General features: G+C 33.4%; 1 protein-coding gene across 1 annotated transcript; it reads left to right on the forward strand.

Annotated features, from left to right (window-relative positions):
- The first annotated feature begins 4,750 nt into the window (after positions 1 to 4,750).
- LOC124368273 (complement component 1 Q subcomponent-binding protein, mitochondrial) lies at positions 4,751 to 16,415 on the forward strand. Its single transcript, XM_046825547.1, has 5 exons — positions 4,751 to 4,781; positions 5,286 to 5,436; positions 6,802 to 7,001; positions 11,868 to 11,959; positions 16,132 to 16,415. The coding sequence occupies exons 1-5, from the start codon at positions 4,751 to 4,753 to the stop codon at positions 16,279 to 16,281; spliced, it is 624 nt and encodes a 207-aa protein (XP_046681503.1). The 3' UTR covers positions 16,282 to 16,415.
- The last annotated feature ends 2,445 nt before the right edge of the window (positions 16,416 to 18,860 follow it).

Raw genomic sequence — 18,860 nt, forward strand, 5'->3', positions numbered from 1 at the left:
TTTAACGAGTCTACTTCATCAAAATGTAGGGACTGGAACAGCCAAAAGGCAATTTGCTAGGACTCTATGGCACATGTGTAATAGGAGTGATCTTTCTAGTAATATATGCAACTTTCTACACCTAGCACTATGTGCGGTTGTGGTTGTGGACTTATGAGAGCTCATACGAAAGGTAATGTTACTTTTTTTTTAATGAGTAGGAAGGATATGTTTCCAATTTTATAAAGCAGAAGTTTGAATTTTCAGGTTAATCTTTAAGAATAGCAATCTAATGATAAGCTCACTGAGTTTTATTAATTGATATTAAAAATTGGTATCAATTTACAAAATCGTGACCATGGAAAGGTACGTTCATTTTTTTTTCCTGAAAACTACAATTTTTCCTGAAAACAATAGTGAAGAAAAAATTCGTCGGCAACGAAAATCAAAGGAGTTACGATTTTTTGAAATCCTCTGAAAACTCTGTTTTTGACAGTACCTCTGGCAATTTTACTGAAATGATGACGTTAATCCTGTCAACGATGCCTGCCCGCTGCGCAGTGCTGCGCACTGCTTGCTCTTTTAGAAAAAAAATTAACTCGAGCTTGCAAAAGTCGAATCCCAGATCACGTGATGCCCCTGATCCTTAACCCTTCAAGTGTTGTTCGACAAAATTTTGTCGGTTATTTTCCATCTTTAATGCAATAATGCCCGAAAGGCATCAATATAATACAATGATATACTTTCCCCCCAGTTTATATGCACCTGTGATAATAACACTTGGCTATAAATGCCCAACCCATGAAAAAAAGTCCATTTTTCATGGTCACGGTATTGTAAATAAATACCTAAAAATTAATTGGGTAGAGTATGATAAGGGGACAGGATTTTTTTATATGGATTGCAATCAATCATGATACTTAATATCGAATAAGCGTTTATAAATCATATTAACACCTATCAATAGCCATAAACACAATTATATTTTAAATTTAACTGACTAATACTGTAACTTACACATGGTTGTAATCTTGTAAATAATAAATAAGCTCTAATGATCAAACAAACAATTAGAACTGGAAGTTGGAAAATCTCATAAATAATGAAATCATAGCAGCATAAAAACATTAATAACAGGAAATACGAAATATACTTAACCCTTTGAGTGCCACAGCGTCGCTAATTTTGACGGTACGAAAAGTGCATAAAGTGCCAGCGTCGCCAATTTTGACGTTTCGTATTTCGATAATATTTTATATAGTACAAGATTATTTTGGCCAAATAATCCGACGGCTGTATTCAATAGGTTCCAAACTATCAATAAATACGAGTTTTATGTTGTTTCTCTACTATTTTATCTGTGAAACTTATGTTGTTTAGGTACTTATCAAGAAGCCACTATTTTTGGACGAGTTTTCCTTATCGAGGACAAAATAAATTACAGTATATTAAAAACAACTGACCGTACCAGTAAGATTAAACGCCGGGGCGGCAAATCACGAATTTGACGTTACCAACGTATTCTGCTCACCCTCCTGAACAAAAAATATATATAGTACTATGGGGTGCAAATGACAAATAACATGATTTTAGGGGGTATATTGATAAGTGGTTAAGTTCCTAATGTTTTAATATTCAGTTTGTGTGCTGTGTCTGGATAATCTGTTTACTTGAATATTATCTGCGGCCGGGACTGATAGCAGCCTGATAACGTACCTGTTATCTGAGTTCTCCGGGGCATGGGTCAGTTCTACACAAGATATCGTGTTCAGTAGGTCGGATTGAGTGAGTGCGTTTACAATGATGAATCAACCATCCACTAGTTCAACCAACCCTAGTGAATTGTGTGTGTCGGAGTGTTTTCGTAGGGCACGTAGAGAGTTTACGTTTTAACCGAAACGAAATTATCTCTTTTTTAATTGAACATGGAATTTTTAAAAATGAGTGTATGTGTTCGTCGTGCGGTCGAGTGGTGTTTTTAAAAACGGGAGACTTTGTCGTTTCGTTGTGATAGACGACTTTTTTGTTGCTGCTGCTCAGCTGTATCCGCCAACACACTAATGGTATGTGTTCTCTGATCCATCTATATATTTGAGTTTTTTATGATTTATTTAGTTTTTTAACTTTACATAATTGCCTTTGCATTACATTTCAATTTATATTTTTGATCAGCCCCTCTAGTATTTTATATTTTACTGATAGGTACTATCTCGAGGGAAGTTTTTCTTTTATTGACATCAGCGCGGGGGCAGCACCGGCGAAGCCCGCGCTGATGGCCGGAGGCACTCGTAATTAATTTTTTTCACGAAATTAAGAAAAACATTATTTATTTTGATAAAAATTCTGCTCATTTTTGTATTATTTTTCATTTACGTTTGCAAAGATGGCGGCGCAACCGACCGATGACGTCATCACGAGGTTCAATCATTGGCCACAAAAGGTCACGTGACGCTAGACGTGGATGTAGAACATGGAGATATTACTGAAAAGTTATTTCATTTTTCATTTTCTAGAACTTCGTTATTTCTCATTTCCACCCCATCAAACCTTATACTTTTTTGTTCTATATGACGATTCTAATAAGTTTTTAACGCAAAACTCGTATTTTTCCGCCCCGGCCGATAATATGATAATTACCCAACTGACCTATTTTGGAATTTACAAGTCATTACGGCAATCAATTAAATCAACAACTATAAGAACAACGTTTCATTATTCGAAAATGTCAGGTCATTCGTGTGTCTATTTGGAGACGATTTGGAGATAGGAAGTATGACTCATCGAGTATTTTTCGATTCATTATGGAAGAAGCAACGTATAATGAAGTTTATTTTGATCTCTGATAAGGAAAACTCGTCCAAAAATAGTGGGCTGTGATAAGTACCTGTAAGATGATTCTTTCTTCCAATCACGCGACGTAGCGGACGAGTACCGTGTTGCGTAACGGCCTTTCTTGTTGTTTATGTGGCGATAACCAAGCATTTGAGCAAATACAAAATAAAATATTAACTTATACAGTATTTTACTGTATATCTTTACAAAAGTAATGTATGATTTGAGTTGTGTTCAAGCTAAAAACGTAAATTTTCAGTGTAAATATTATTAGGGTTATTATTTAGTAAATGTAAACTTTTATGTAAATATGTTAGCAAGTATTTGTTTCTAAATTTACTAATCATATTTATTTGTGTTGTATTTATGTTTTATTAGATTTATTGGGAAAACTACATCATTACTAAGTAATTTCTAAACTCTGACAAATGAAGTACAGTTTATAAAATGTCGGTACCGGGCAGCATTTTGTTAATACATATAAATACCATGTTTTTAAAATTCTAGAATAAGATATTACACATGTGTTTTATTTAGAATCATGGCATTTATCATGGTATAAAGAAAAAAATCTTAAAAATACCGTATACACACAAATTAGGTCAAAACTTAACTTTTTATACAAAAGTAAAAAACTTTTTTATAAATACTGACATTTTTATATTTTTATAAATCAAATTTTATTTGTAACGATATGTATCATATTCTGCATTTAATAAGAAAAAAAAACAACAACAAAATGATGGAAATCTGTTTGGTAGTTATTTTACAACAGCTTTTTTCCCAAAAGCTTACAAATATGCGAAAAACAGCGTGGCACTTTATGCATATGCCTTCGGAAAATACCCGTGGCACCCAAAGGGTTAATTATTTATATTTTTTCTCTTGTGTAGTGATGATTAACTGTTTTCGAGAAGTTGTTGAAGCATCTTCCCTAGAAAACCGTACTTCTCTTCTGCATAAATAGGAGAAATGATTTGCAAGCAGGTTGGCTGATATGCCACTCCATGAGCTTTCGACTGTCTGTTATTATCTGTAAAACAATATGAAAAAGTGTTGCAATTGAGTAATATCGTTTGTCAATATTGTTATAAAAAACTGGGTCCGCTTGTGGTACCCTACCCTAAATAATATCTTATTCGATTATTCTAAATAAGATTAACTGTTTTCGAGAAGTTGTTGAAGCATCTTCCCTAGAAAACCGTACTTCTCTTCTGCATAAATAGGAGAAATGATTTCCAAGCAGGTAGGCTGATATGCCACTCCATGAGCTTTCGACTGTCTGTTTATTATCTGTAAAAGAATATGAAAAAATTATATGGAAAAGTGTTGCAATTGAGTAATATCGTTTGTCAATATTGTTATAAAAAACTGGGTCCGCTTGTGGTACCCTACCCTAAATAATATCTTAGCCTAACTATTTCATTGCCAAAACCACTAATTGGAATTTGCTATTGTGGTAGATGCCATTTAGGATTTCTTGTAGGAAATTATCACCCATCATGTATCACTTGGCATGAATGCACAATTGATCTTTATCAATCTTTACCATTTGCATTCAGATGGGCTGTAGTATGATAGGCGGCCAACACTATAATGATCGATAATATCGAATCTCGATTACCCTAGAACAAATTAAATGTTGTACATGTTAACTCTGTTAAGTAATTTTAACTTGAGTACTACGTTGCTCAAACTTAGTATAGGCTAAACAAAGTTTCATTTTGTTCGGGTAGAGTACGATAAGTGGAGCCAATTTTTTTACGTTGATATTGACAAATGGTATTACTTAATTATAACTATTGATATAATGAACCGATGCCGAATTTTTCAACAGTAACTAACTTGTATCATCTAAAAAATGTTTTCATGTAATTAATGTATTGTCTTCTTTTTTTTGTCGAAAGCTCGTCCTTGAAACGGAAATTTAGAAAGTGGCATGTTAGCTGACCTACGCACATGTAATCTACGTGAGTATTTGTACAGACTAGAAGTTTTAGAGAGGATACTTGCAACAACTTCTTGAAAGCGGTTAGTCATTGTTACACAGATAGCAAATAGTAGATGGAGTTTACTCAGAGGATAGAGGATTACTAAGTGAAAGGAGCTTCTACAATGTACTTTGTGAGATGTTTACAGGAATTTTATTTGGTGTAAGTAATCACTTGAAGCTAGGCGAAGTAAGTTTTGTATTGGATATCTGAAATTATATGGTTTTTTATTTAGATATATTATACAGCAAATCTATTCTGAAAGATATTTCCTCATAATAGGGAAATTAAATTGCTCGAGACACTCGGGATCCTCAAGTATTTACAATAATTTGTGGAATTGGTGGTTTTGTATTAAATAATTGGACACAAATTTGTTACACATTGTCTATACATACTAAAGATGAAGAACTGAGTCACCTACCATATACCGAAACACCCAAAACATTGAATCCAGAAACTAATACATCTATTTGTTTTCAGCTGAACAAGAATTGGTTGAATTTTTACATGAAGAGATTGCTGCAGAAAGGAAATTACAGAAAACCAAAAACATTCCGACTGAAGTCTGTGGATTTAAAGTAAAATTAGATGGTTCAGAAGTGAGTTTATCAAAAGCAGCAGGAGATGAAAAGTAAGTTTTGGTAAATTTACTGCTTGAATTCCTTTAGATGTAGTTTTACCTTTGTCAGACTAGTGAATTAAACAATGTGATTGGGTATAAATATTTGTAAAACTGTTTAAATAAAATGAAAGTAGGTATTTAATGTTACTTGTGCTTTGTAATCCTTCTGCAGCCGACATCTAGTACATTATACGCTAATGTTCTAGGTGAAGAGAACCAACATCTGATAGATTGGATGTCCTTAAAAAAGTATTTATATACATAATAATTAGTATAAAAGTAAACTAAAAATCTTCATACACTTTTTTACATGTAAATGAGAGGAGACTTTAATAAGCAGCCTACACTTGTGAGTCAATTGTTATTACTATTACTGAACAATTCAATATATTATGCAACTTTATTATTATATATTAATCGTAAGCAACAGGAATTGTAATACATTAACATCAAATTTAACACTTTACAATTTCTAATGAAATAAATTTGACAATAGGATTTAAAAAAATAACAAAACTAACGTTTGTTTAGACCTACATATCAGAGAAACGTTACAAAATTTATAGCTTGATCGATATCAGTAAGTAATTGCTTTTGTGAAATGGAGAAAAATATTCTCCCTAGACAGCCACACTTACCTGCAATATGAAAAATCACTTAGACGGTCTACCAGAAACTCTGCCGTTGTTCCACTCTGCAAACTTCTCTTGACCATTCATCGAGAACTTTCAATCGTTAATCTCACACAATTTCCTCATATTCATCGCCATTTACTAATTCTCCAAAAAATAGTTACTTTTTGTTATAAACAATTAAACATTAATATAATTAATGAGATAAAATCATATCTTAAGTTAAATAAATTCTTCGTTTGATAAAAACAACCGAATGAGTGTAGTATTATTAAAGAGTGTATCGTATACCCGTAAATGACACATATTTTGGGATTAAGAATCAGCTGTAGTAAAATTGCTTTGGGTTCTCCCATCAAGAACAATTTTAAACATTTACAATTTGGTGCCCTTATTTTTGATAGTAGAATCATGGAAGATACATTATCAATTTAATGAATTGAGTAATATGCATCAATTGCTTTTAAACTGATAAATAGAAATGTGGTTATGCAAAGAATATGTTTAGTAAACAAGAACAAGCAAATTTAATAATAGAGGTTTATTCTTTTGGACAGTGCTGTTGTACTCTGTACTGGCCTGCAAAGGGTTTATTACTTTTCTTTCAACCTGTAAACTTAAATCAAGTTTAAGGAGTAGAAAGGACAAATTAGAAAAATATAATATTTTTTCTGATTAGGTTAAAATATCTCTCAACACACAGGTATATATTTCTTTATTATATTGCGTTACACTTTTTCAGGATAGAAATCAATTTCAATGTGAATCATAGCGTGGACTCTGATACGGAACCTGATATTAACCCAAACATGGACAAACCAAATATTGAACTGAAGTCAAGGCCAACATTTGAAGTTGACATCAAGCGAGGCGACAGGACACTTGGGTTCACCTGTTCTTACATATCCCACAACCAGGAACAACAGGAGAACGATGGCTTCAGTAAGTTTGATAAGTTCTCTGTGTTTAGATATTAGTCACTATATTAGGATCAAAATAAAGAAATCTCCACTCACAATGTGCTCAATTTCTTTAGAAATAACAGATACCAATTTGAAGGGTACGCTAGAATAGACTAATTGATCTTTTTTTTATCCTGTCTGGGCTTATTGCATGATTTGGATCCACATCCAAACTTGATTACCAACCAAATGATGAAAGTACATAACAAAAATAAAACATCTTAAAAAACAGATATTGAAATTTGAGTACACGCTTCTGTAATTATTTACCATTAAATTTATGTTAACCCTTTAAGTGCCTTAGAGTAGACGTAGTAGACTACGCCTATGCAGAGTTTTGCAAAATCTATATGGCAGACCCTTGGTTATTTGATCAAATGTAATATCAAAGTTTGTATTGATAATTTTGTGTGTTTTGGTGAAAACAAGAACTAGGAAATGTTTTATTATTACTGTTTAACTCAGCCTTGGAATTGGAAATATAATTCATTCAAACCAGAAGTGCTCATACACGCATAAAGCCATATAAAATAATAACTATTAACAATGTGGCTTAACGTTTGAAGCTCTCAACTCTTAAACTGGTAATCAACATTCTAATGTTGATCCGAATAATTCTGTAGTATTGGTCAACGTAATAATGTCAATGCAACATGCACCAACTTTGACAGTACATAATCCAACACTACCACCACTATGTATATACCATTTATAATAGAAATAATTGCTGATTTCAATTAGTTTTCATGTCTTGGCAACAGTGATGTTCCATTAATGTCATTCAACTTGTCCTCTGTTCGTCTTGTCAACGATTGTCTTTATTAAGCAATTTTGAATCAAGATAATGTCTGTTTTGGTTTAGTCACAAAAGCTATTTATTTCATGAGATAGTTTTAATTACGTGGCTCATTTTTAAAGTAAGAACCGATTACGCATTGTACCTGCATATCCTGTAATGTGACGTCCGTTCAAGGTCAGCCTCTCTTGGTCAGTCCCCCAGTACACCACCATTATGTTTCGTGTCTCTGCCTGTGTTGGCTGTATGGTTTTACTGCTCTGTTTGTCACCATGTCAATCATTAAGCCCGCTGATTGTGAAATGCATTCAGTAATTCAGTTTTTAAATGAAAAAGAAGTTCGTCCTACTGAAGTTAAACGACAAGTTTGTTGAAGTTGATGGTGAGGTGTAAATGAACGATGGAAATGTGCAAAAACGGTGTAGGCTTTTTAATGAAGGAAGGACAAATGTTCATGAGGAAGTACGACCTACTGTCATGAATGAAGGTTTGATACAAATAGTTGATGAGGAAATTCACCAAATATATAGTTGCTTCACGGTTAACGAACTTCATCAGGAATTTCCACAAGTTTTCAGGTCTGTACTGATACACTTAGTTACAAATTAATCCAGTGAGTGACATCACCCAAACTCACCGACGAATCCACAAAAACCAAGTAAGAACCTTGGCCACAGTTTTTTGAGAATGGAAAGGCATACTTTTGATAGACTTTCTGCTATAAGGAATGACAGTAAATGCAGAGTGATATTGTGAAACGTTATTAAAGCTTTTTTTTCCTTCCTGAGGGAAAAGGACAGTTGTCCCCGCGCATAGTCCTAAAAAGAACCATTGCGGCTCCCTTATTTTAATTTTGTGTCCTCAAAGCCTGAGACTTTTGCAAAAACCGATCAAATTTTAGGGCTCCTGTTCTCTGATTTCCTTGGGCCTGAGGAGATATGCTCCCAGGAATCTTTTCCAAGTTTCTAAGATGGCAGGACAATCTAACCAAATATGCTCTGCTGATTCCTCCTCTTCTCCACAGAGTCTACATTTGTTAGTCTGGCTAAGGCCTACCCTCATAAGATGTTTCCTTAGGAGGCCATGTCCTGTCAACATTCTTAATATTAGTCTTATATCCTCCTTATTCTGATCTAAGAGAGCTGTCCACCCTTTAACGTAAGAGAGATAAACATTTTGGATGGTCTTAATCCTGAGGCTCTACTCCAATTAATGTTTCTTATCCTCTTTTCCCAATCTTTGACCAGAGCTTTACTGTTGGAGAAGGCTATCCCGCAACCTGGCTCAGGCCCCACCATCATGGATTCCGCTCCCTTTTTGGCGAGGATGTCTGCTTTTTCATTTCCATGAATGCCTTCATGACCCGGTACGCAACCGAGTGTTACTCTGTTAATCGTTGCCAGCTCATCTAGAGCATTCTTACATTCCCAGACTGCTTTCGAATCAAACGAACAGGTATCAAGTACCTTTATTGCTATCAGAAAGTATTAAGTATTTTAATCTTTTTGCCCTCATTTGTATGAGTCTTCTGGAACATGAGTCTATTGCCATGACCTCCGCCTGAAAAACCGTGGCATGTTTTCCTAGGAGCACAGCCATGTCGACTCCTGGTCTGTGTATTCTGTATCCTGCCCTAGAATCAAGGCATGAACCAACTGTGTAGAACTTGATGAACTTCAAGACTCCTTTTGTAGGGTGGGCCTCCTTTTTAATCCATTTTTCCCTACTTTTGATAGAGACAGTATATGGGTTGTCAAAGGAGTACTTCTTAAGCAAGCTAGCCTTTGAAGACTCTGTAGTCTTTTAGCAGCTGTTGTTTGTTCTACTTTCGGCCACCACACTAAGGCAGCATATGTGACCATTGGTTTTATTATTAAAGCTTAGGCACGTTATACAAAACCGCTGACGAGGCCTGCTCTCTAGCGGTGTTGTTCTGCATCACGACAATGCTTGGCCTCACATCGTGGTAAGAACACAGACACAGCTGGACAATTTTCATTGTGAATTACTGGATCATCCACCATACAGCACCTTCAGACATTCATTTTTTTCCAAAACTCAAGGAATTTCTTGGTGGGATGCGCTTGGAAAATGATGACATGTTGAAAGAAACTATTACAAACTGGTTTAATGGTCAAGCGGCAGAGTTGGTGCTGGTGCCACGGCTTGAAAAATCTTTAAATGTTTATGATAACTATGTAGAGAAGTGAATAAATGTTCATAATTTACTTTGTGATACAATTTAATGTCATACATAAAGTTTCCCTTGATCCATTATAAGACGGTTCTTTCTTAAAAAATGACCTCTCGTACTTATAAACGAATTTATTATGGATATATTAAAATTGATACATAGTGTTTTTGTTAGTAATTTCATGGTTTTATGTGTGATATGGTGTAATTAGTAAGCATAGATTCAATCTAAATTTAGGCTATTGTGCAGTGCAGTAAAAGTGTTTCAGAGCTAAAATATTAGTGATATATTATGGGTAAAGATTATTTTGTTGGTTTGTAGCTTGTTTTAGGCTCTCGTTTCAATAATGCTCCAATATTTTGCTAATAGATTGTCTGACATTGGAGAACTAGTAGACATGTCAGACTCATACAGCCTTGACAGTGCTAACACCTAAGTTTCCTTATGATTTCTGGAACTTCGAACTAAGCCAATATTTCAACAAAAGTTGAAAATTAGTATTTATTTATTGGAATATATATGTATATATATATATATTCATGATCAGTTAAATATTACCATATAAAAATGTACATAAAAACTGTTGATTTATCAGAACCTGTCACACTCAACACCCCGTACAAAAATATAAAAAAATAGGTTATTAACTTATTTAGTGTTTTGTTATGCATATACAGGTACATTTTTGCATATTTAGGAAACATTTAGAGCAAAAATTATATTTTTTGTAAATTTAAAAAAATAAAGTACCCAAAGTAACAAATTTAACCTTTCATGTACCATTTGTGGGTTTTGCAATATACTTAATTTTTCTTCAAGAGAACCTGGATGCCATTATATATTTTCTGAAACTAGTGATACAATGAAGAGTAAATTTCTTATCTTAAGATTCTAATAAAAAAACAAAAATTAAAAAAGTTAGTTACATTTTTGCTCAACTATTTATATATAATTTCTGTATACCATAATTATTTATACATTCCCCTGAAAAAATAATGTATTAAATGTGTAGGTTCATGATATAAATTTATTATTTAGAACATTTTTAAAGTATGGGTGGAAAACACTTACAAATAGCCTGTCATAATAAAGGCTGGGGCAAGATGAAACTTTGGAACACTTGTTACAACTCTGTGCTACGTAAGGACCATGTAGCAATCTGTGGTATTATAAACAAAAGTTTGCAAGTTTTCTCCGGACAACTTTGTCAGATGTTACTAGCATTTTGTAGAATTGCTGAAACTATGAATTACTATGGCTTCATTTCATATTGCTGGGCTTTGTTACAGGCCACCCCATAACAGAAATGTTTAAGCTTTGCCTAGGAGCATGATTTATATATTTTTTAGCATGTCTATGTTCATTTAGTAAAACACTGATATTTTATTTTTTTATAGTTGTGGAGATGAGTATTGAATACAATAATGATGGAATTTCTACAGTTTTCATCAGCAATAGATTAAGTAATGGGTAATTGTCTTATATGTTTCTATTGGAGAGATGTGTATTATATTTTGATTTTATTTGGTATCTTTATGATGTACCAATAATAAATCTGGTAATAATAATCTGAAAAATACTGTCTGTAACAAAACTTAGTTGAAAATTAAACTTGTGTGGAAAACGGGAATAATATTTGTATATAAATTTTGTGTGCGTTTAATATTGTTAGCAGTATTAATTGTAACATTTCTGTTCTACAAATTATCACTTATATTATAATTAAAAATCAATGAGATAGTTGTGTTACAGTAACTTTTTCTCAAACAATTTCAGTGGTTAGCCTTTAAGACCTGTTAAATAATTTTTAGAGTGTGTAGTAAAAGTACTTACAGAATGACTGATTTCTGTTCCAGATGATGACATATTTGGTATTGATGAAGTAACTTTCTACGAAGGAGAATGGAAGGACTCCAACTACGCTGTGTCTGGTGAAGTTTTAGATGGGGTGAGTAAGACTTGCTTGGAGTGCTCTTACTTCCTGTCTTAATTTAAGAAGTACAAGTGGCAAGTTCACTGAGCTAGGATCTTTATTTCTGGAACTGATTGGTTCTAATTCTTAATTATATGTCTATAGATCATTAATGGACAAGAAGACGCTGGTGGTAATTGGTGGAGGCCGAATGTTAATTTTAAAACTGCATTATAATCAGGAACTTTTATCAAACCATATATGTGTCGCTTACTAAACTTAGATTTCAGTGTCTTAATGCTAGTGAATTGTTAAGAATACAATTATTTATTAATACTATTTTTTACAATTTATACTTACTTTAGATATTCGCATAAGACTCTATACATAGAATGTAACAAATAATTAATATCAATAGATAAGACATATTTTTAACAATTCATTACATTAACCCTGAAACTGACAATCATTTTTTTTCCCAAGATGGCAGGCACTTTTTATGATTTTGTAAGGGTTTTAAATTTTAATCACTGCTCAATTATTTTTCAAGGTACAGACATTTTTTTAATCAGCGTTTTTAGAAATAATTGCAGTTTACAACAAAAGGATTTAATATTAAATTATTTGAATTTTACTTTTCAAAATAATTCAAAAATAGTAAAGAAATTTTTCCCAATGTATAGCACCTTTATAGCTAATGTGAAATTTATTTGAATAAAACCAAAATACGAGGGTCGTCCACAAAGTAACCTCTGTTTTGAAATAAAAAATAAACCAGTTGAGATACAAAAAGTTTATTATATAAATATTAAAACTACAGCTTTTCTCTACTTTTCTACATATTCACCATACAAATTCAAGCACTTATCATATCTTTTAAACTGTTTTTGAAATTCCGTCTTTAAAAAAATCTTTAAAAAAAAATAAGATGTCAGAAGACCATGACGCTTGTTTTGAATCGCTTGTCGTAGCCGTTTTAAGGTTTCACAGTAAGCTGCAGCTGTAATGGTCATACCACGCTCCATAAATTCAACGAGCAAGATACCCTTAGTATCCCAAAAAACTGTAGCCATCAATTTTCTCGCTGAAAAAGATTGGCGAGCTTTCTTTGGCTTGCTTGGTGAAGCGGTATGACCCCATTGCATTGATTGTTGTTTTGTTTCGTCATTCACATAGGCTACCCAAGTCTCATCTCCTGTAACGATCCTGTTCAAAAATGTTTCTCTTTCAACGTCATACAGAGTAAGAAAGTCTATGGCAGAACTCATTCTTTTCATTTTGTGATCATCGGTGAGCACTTTTGGAATCCAACGAGCACAAAACTTGTGATAGCCTAGTTTTTCTGTCACTATCTCATGCACAAGACTTCGAGAAACTTCAAGAAAATGATCTGAAAGTTCCTAGATTGTGAAGCGACGGTTCTCGCGAATTTTCTCATCCACTTTGTTCACCAAGTCATCACTGGCGATAGATGGCCTACCACTCCGGTCTTCATCGTGAACATTCGTTCTTCCATTTTTTTTAAAAACGAACCCATTGACGGACTACACCTTCGCTCATAATGTTTGGGCCATACACCGCACTCAATTCACGATGAATTTCAGCTGCTGCGTAACTTTTCGACCACAGAAATCTTATTACACCACACACTTCACACTTGGCGGGATTTTCTATCACGGCGTTCATGTTTTTACGTTGTAACAAAAGAACGCGTGATAGCACGATGCTCTCCCTTGCACAGCTAGAAGCGTACTGAATGGCTGTGCACGCCGATGTGATAATGGCGGTGCTACCCCTACTACTTATCTCGCCACGCCCAAACGGCGGTTTATTTTTATGGACGACCCTTGTATACAACAGTTTTGTTATATGTCTAACTCACTAACTGTTACAAATTATTTCAGTAAAAGAATTTTGTTGGTACTTTCTAATAATATATCCATAAAATCTGCAAAATCTGCTAAATTTTCTAACTGCACTATTTTGTATATAATTATGAAAGTTTGGTTTCTATTGGATGAACTCATGTTTTTTACTAAAATGTAAATATGTGTAGAAAAAAATGTATATTTAGAAGTTCATGTTATATAATTATTTCCATGGCAACAATATTTTTAAAATTTAAAAATAGTAAAAACTGTGAAATGAATGCCTAACCTTTATAAGTACTGTAACAATTTTGTTTTCATCCAAAAGTTATTTATAGGCCTATAGAAAGTACATGTATATGACTTTACAAACATGGACAACAATGCATTTTTATCTTTATTATTTTCAGTCAGTAGGATCAGGCACAATTAATTCAATAGCCAATGGTTCATCCAAGTCAGATAAAACTTCATCCATATTTACCAAACTAAGATTATCTTCTGATTCACTACCCAGCAAATTCCTAATGCTACTACTCTTCCAAATTAACACTCATTGTGAAATGTATGATAAATTATTTCCTCAGCAATAAAAATATTGAATTTACATGAACATAAAGGCCAACCTGCAGGTAAAAACTTACACAAACTTATAAATTTTTCACTAATAATTTATAAAACACTACACAAGCGTTTATTTATAGGCAATAAACAATTAGGTAATTCTAAGCAATATATGGGTCAACCTCGATTTTTCTCATATTACAATATAATGTTCCAATAGTCAATTAGAAAAGGAAATGACTAGAATTTCTTGCTGGAAAGCAGTTATAGGGAGCAGGCAACCGCCAGACGGTCATATATTGCTTAGAATTACGTATTAGTGATCAGGGGCACTGACGTGATCTGGGCTTCAAATTTGGAACTACTCGAGTTAATTTTTTTTCTAAAAGAGCAAGCAGCGGGCAGGCATCGTGCGTGATCCTTTTTTTATTAAAAATTACTGATAAATTGTTATTTACATATTACAATATAATGTAGGTAATGTATGTAAAACAATTTTAAACACATGACCGTCTGGCGGTTGCCTGCTCCCTATAACTGCTTTCCAGCAAGAAATTCTAGTCATTTCCTTTTCTAATTGACTATTGGAACATTATATTGTAATATGAGAAAAATCGAGGTTGACCCATATATTGCTTAGAATTACCAACAATTAAAAATCTAATAGATACAAATAGATAGCAAACAATACGCTAGTATTAACAAATAGTGTAATAACAACCAAGACATCAACTATAGCAACCAACCACATGATGTGTAATTCTTATCTACTAGTTGAGTCGGTGATTGTGCAACAGAACAAAAATAAAATAATAGTTCTTAGTCTTCAGTCAGGATACTGTTGCTGAGAGGATTTTTTCTTTGTTTTTATATGATTTTCACCACTTCCAGACAATGATAGAGTACAAAAAATAATAAAATTTAATGAAGCTCTTTTCGGCGCATTAGAAATTTGGGATTTTACAAAACCTAACATTTTCAAACAACTATTGTATAAAAATCTATTTGCTTACAGTTGAAATGATGTTTCTGAAAGCAAAGTATACACCCTTTCTAATAACAACACTCTCGGCAAGTAGGTGAACAAATCGCAATCGGAAATGTGAACATCCAAGTTTTAAATGTTCTAATGACAAATTTAATGGAACTATAGAATGTTTTACAGTATACTATGAAATCTTGGATCTTTATCTTTAAATTTACGTATGTTTTAGTTAAAACAAAGTAAAAATAGAATTGCTGTGAGAGATCATTTTATAACATAGTTAATGCGTCAAAATAGCTTAGTGCCAGTTGTGCAGGGTTAAGATATTAAAATCTAAGTTTATGAAGTGAAACGTGAGTTGATTTGAGGTGAGTTTCTATGTATAATGCAGTTTTAAACGTTATCTCCATGTTAAAGGGGAACCTCAGATGTGCACTTTCTGAATTTCTTCTGTAATAGATTTCACAAAATATATATGCTTAATTCATACCAAAGGTGACAACACAACATTTCATGATTTTGAATATGTCCTCTTTGATCAGAGTTTCCATTTTATAACATTAACTTTTTAACCTAAGTGGCCCACCAATCTTCTGTTGAGCAGTTCACATATTAAACACTTGCAAAAGGGATAGAAAAACATTATAACCATATTTTAACTGAAATTATTTGCATTTCCTAGACACTTGAGGAATCTTAGTTTTTACAACTTTTAGTATGCAACATTTCTTTGAAATATTTTTTAAGAGGTCACAAATAAACAATTTTACAAATCATATTTGATGTTCCAGTATCTCTACGACTTACTGATGAACCTGTTGGAAGAGAAGGGCATAACCAATGAGCTGATGGAGAAAGTATCAGACTTTGCCACCGCTTACGAGCACAGTTCCTACATCCACATGCTCGAAAGTGTGCAGAAGTTTTCGGCTGGCAAATAGTTTAGTAAAAGTGGTCACTATTGTATAAGGTAGCAGTAAATTACTCTCTTAGTCTTGTTTTGTCTAATATACTTAAATTGTCAGTTAATCTATGTGCATTTCTATGCAATTAAAACATTTTGTTAAAAACTTGAGATTTTGTGTTAATTTCCACCTATTCTTAAGATGTTGTTATACAGTGTGTGGACTATGCAAGATGCAAATTGCCCTAAGATTCTAATTTTTGTTGTAATGTTATGTTTGTTACGTATTACAAATTGCTCTATAGATTTTATATTAACTATATTTTCAAAAAAGCCTATAGGTCTTTTCACTCTAGATATTCTATGGTCAGATAGACAGACATCATACTGAAAAGAAACTTTCACATGCCCTTGCAGACAAAAAGTAAATTTTCTCAGCCTACTAAGTGACAGGTTTCAATGATGCTGAGCCAAATTCCATTGTTTGACATGAACCATCACAGATTTAATTTTGTCCTTGTACAAATAAAAGTTTCATGCAAATTTTAAAGTTTCCTGATGATCTTCATTGAGATATCATACCATATAATACATCACATTTTTGTTCTTTGAGTTAGATTTCATAGCCAATTTTATTTTGACGCCAATTCTGTAACTCTATGTACACGAATAAAGAAACTGTCTATTGTCTATAGCAGTGATCAAATAACGAAAGTCCTGGTGAACTAGGGAGGGTACTATAACGCAGAGTACACTGAAATCAAACCTTGTTACGGACTTTTAAAATTGACTTTGTAATCTATTATTTTTTTATTTTTACTCCATGAATGGAAGTGTCACATGTTAAAATCTCATACGATTGTACTCAATTTTTATATACTTATGCATTGTGCAATTTTCTCATTGCTGTCATAGATACCCATAAGACTAACCCAAAAATATTTGCAGACACTCAGCAAAATCACATGTAACGATAGGCTCCATCATCGAACTCAGTGTTGCTAATATATAAATAATCTTCATGCAAAATTTCAACTCTATATAGTTCAGTTTGTTTTTGAAATATCGTGTGAACTAAATAGACCAACAGAAATGAAATCCTTCCATCACCATGAGAGATACGTTTTGTTCAGCCAACTAGACTATTACCGAAGTAATGTAATTGTGTTAAATTACATCTAAGTCAATTTCATAAAATGCTTCAGAGCTAGTATTCTAGAAGAGAGTCTTCCAATAAATACCCGACTGTTAAGTCCTCATAGGTAACCAATCATGTGATGTCAATTTATCCACATGCAGAAGTAGCCAGTATGAAAATTTCATACAATTCATATAGATGGTATTAAAATCATTAATATGATCAGTATATTATGTTTGTCATAACTTAACAATCCCGTAATAGCTTCTTCGAGATAAGAAAATTGTTACGAACAGTAGGAACACTTGTCAGAGAGAGAGAGAGAGAGAGAGAGAGAGAGAGAGAGAGAGAGAGAGATGCTCTCTGTGTTGAAGAGGTCCTTCAACTGCTTTAGATATCCTGGCAGTTTGTCCATTGGAACTATTTGATAGTTGTTACACTTGATGCCATGACAAAGTTCTAGGCATTATTCAGAAAGCAGTCAACTTAGCTATGCAAGGACCAAGTGCTGTAAAAAGACCGGTACCCTTGATTACAAATCCTACTGAGAAGATAAACTTTTCATTGCTGTAAATTGTTACGGTTTGAAATTCCTCAATGTATTTGTCACCTAGCGGCTAACACTAGAACACACCCCAATAGTGACTGTCGAGCAGCGCCAAGCGGAATGTTGTAGAACTAGTGCAGTTTAGAACTGTTAAATGATGGAGGGATGTTAAAAAACCCACGCACACACTAACCTTAGCGGCTCACTGCAACCCTTGATTATGAATCCTTTTGAGGCTGCCAAACCTGAGTTCTGGCCCCTACAACCGTCTACCCATCTCGAGTCTGAGGCATTACTATCATAAGAGGCCATTATCTGCACATGCGATTCAACACAACCAAAATAATTTTGAAAATTATTTCAACCTAAAAGCAATTTATCATTTAGAAACAAGCTCAGAATCTCATTTCCACCAAACCACTCGCAATTCCCCGTAACCTCTGATGCTTATTGCCTACTTCTGTTTCAAACCTTCAAAATGGAAGGCCCTAATCTCTTTTCCAGATAGAGGAGGATGGGCAAACTTAAGATGGAAGTTGCCACCCTTCTTTAAAGAATAGTGTCTACCCACACCTTACACATTGCGATTTCCAGAATCATTTTAAGTTATGAAAACATTGTCTGGAAGAGAGATTTATTGAGGGTGAGAGGCATTGCGGGCCATTAAGCGTATTAATCAAAAGACTCTAGGGATGTTCCTTCTAAGAAATTTGTATTCTTGAAAGGTTTACGAAAAAGTCTATATAAATATTTCTTCTTTTCATTCATCCAAACCTATTGGGATAAAAGGAGTAGTCAAAGAAACATCAGCTATCAGTTGCGTTTGTGACTATTTTGTGTTCAGAAGACGAACAGGACAAAAACTGATGATCCATAGTTCAAGGTAAGTAAACCTTCTAAAATGTTTCTTAGATTCATACTGTACTGGTTT

Source organism: Homalodisca vitripennis, chromosome 8 (assembly GCF_021130785.1).
Source record: "Homalodisca vitripennis isolate AUS2020 chromosome 8, UT_GWSS_2.1, whole genome shotgun sequence".
NCBI classification, from domain to species: domain Eukaryota; kingdom Metazoa; phylum Arthropoda; class Insecta; order Hemiptera; family Cicadellidae; genus Homalodisca; species Homalodisca vitripennis.

Coding starts and splice junctions, on each gene's coding strand:
- LOC124368273 (XM_046825547.1), top strand. CDS start 4,751: ATGTTAGCTGACCTACGCACATGTAATCTAC. Junction 4,782..5,285: donor CCTACGCACATGTAATCTAC/GTGAGTATTTGT, acceptor ATTTGTTTTCAG/CTGAACAAGAATTGGTTGAA. Junction 5,437..6,801: donor AAAGCAGCAGGAGATGAAAA/GTAAGTTTTGGT, acceptor ACACTTTTTCAG/GATAGAAATCAATTTCAATG.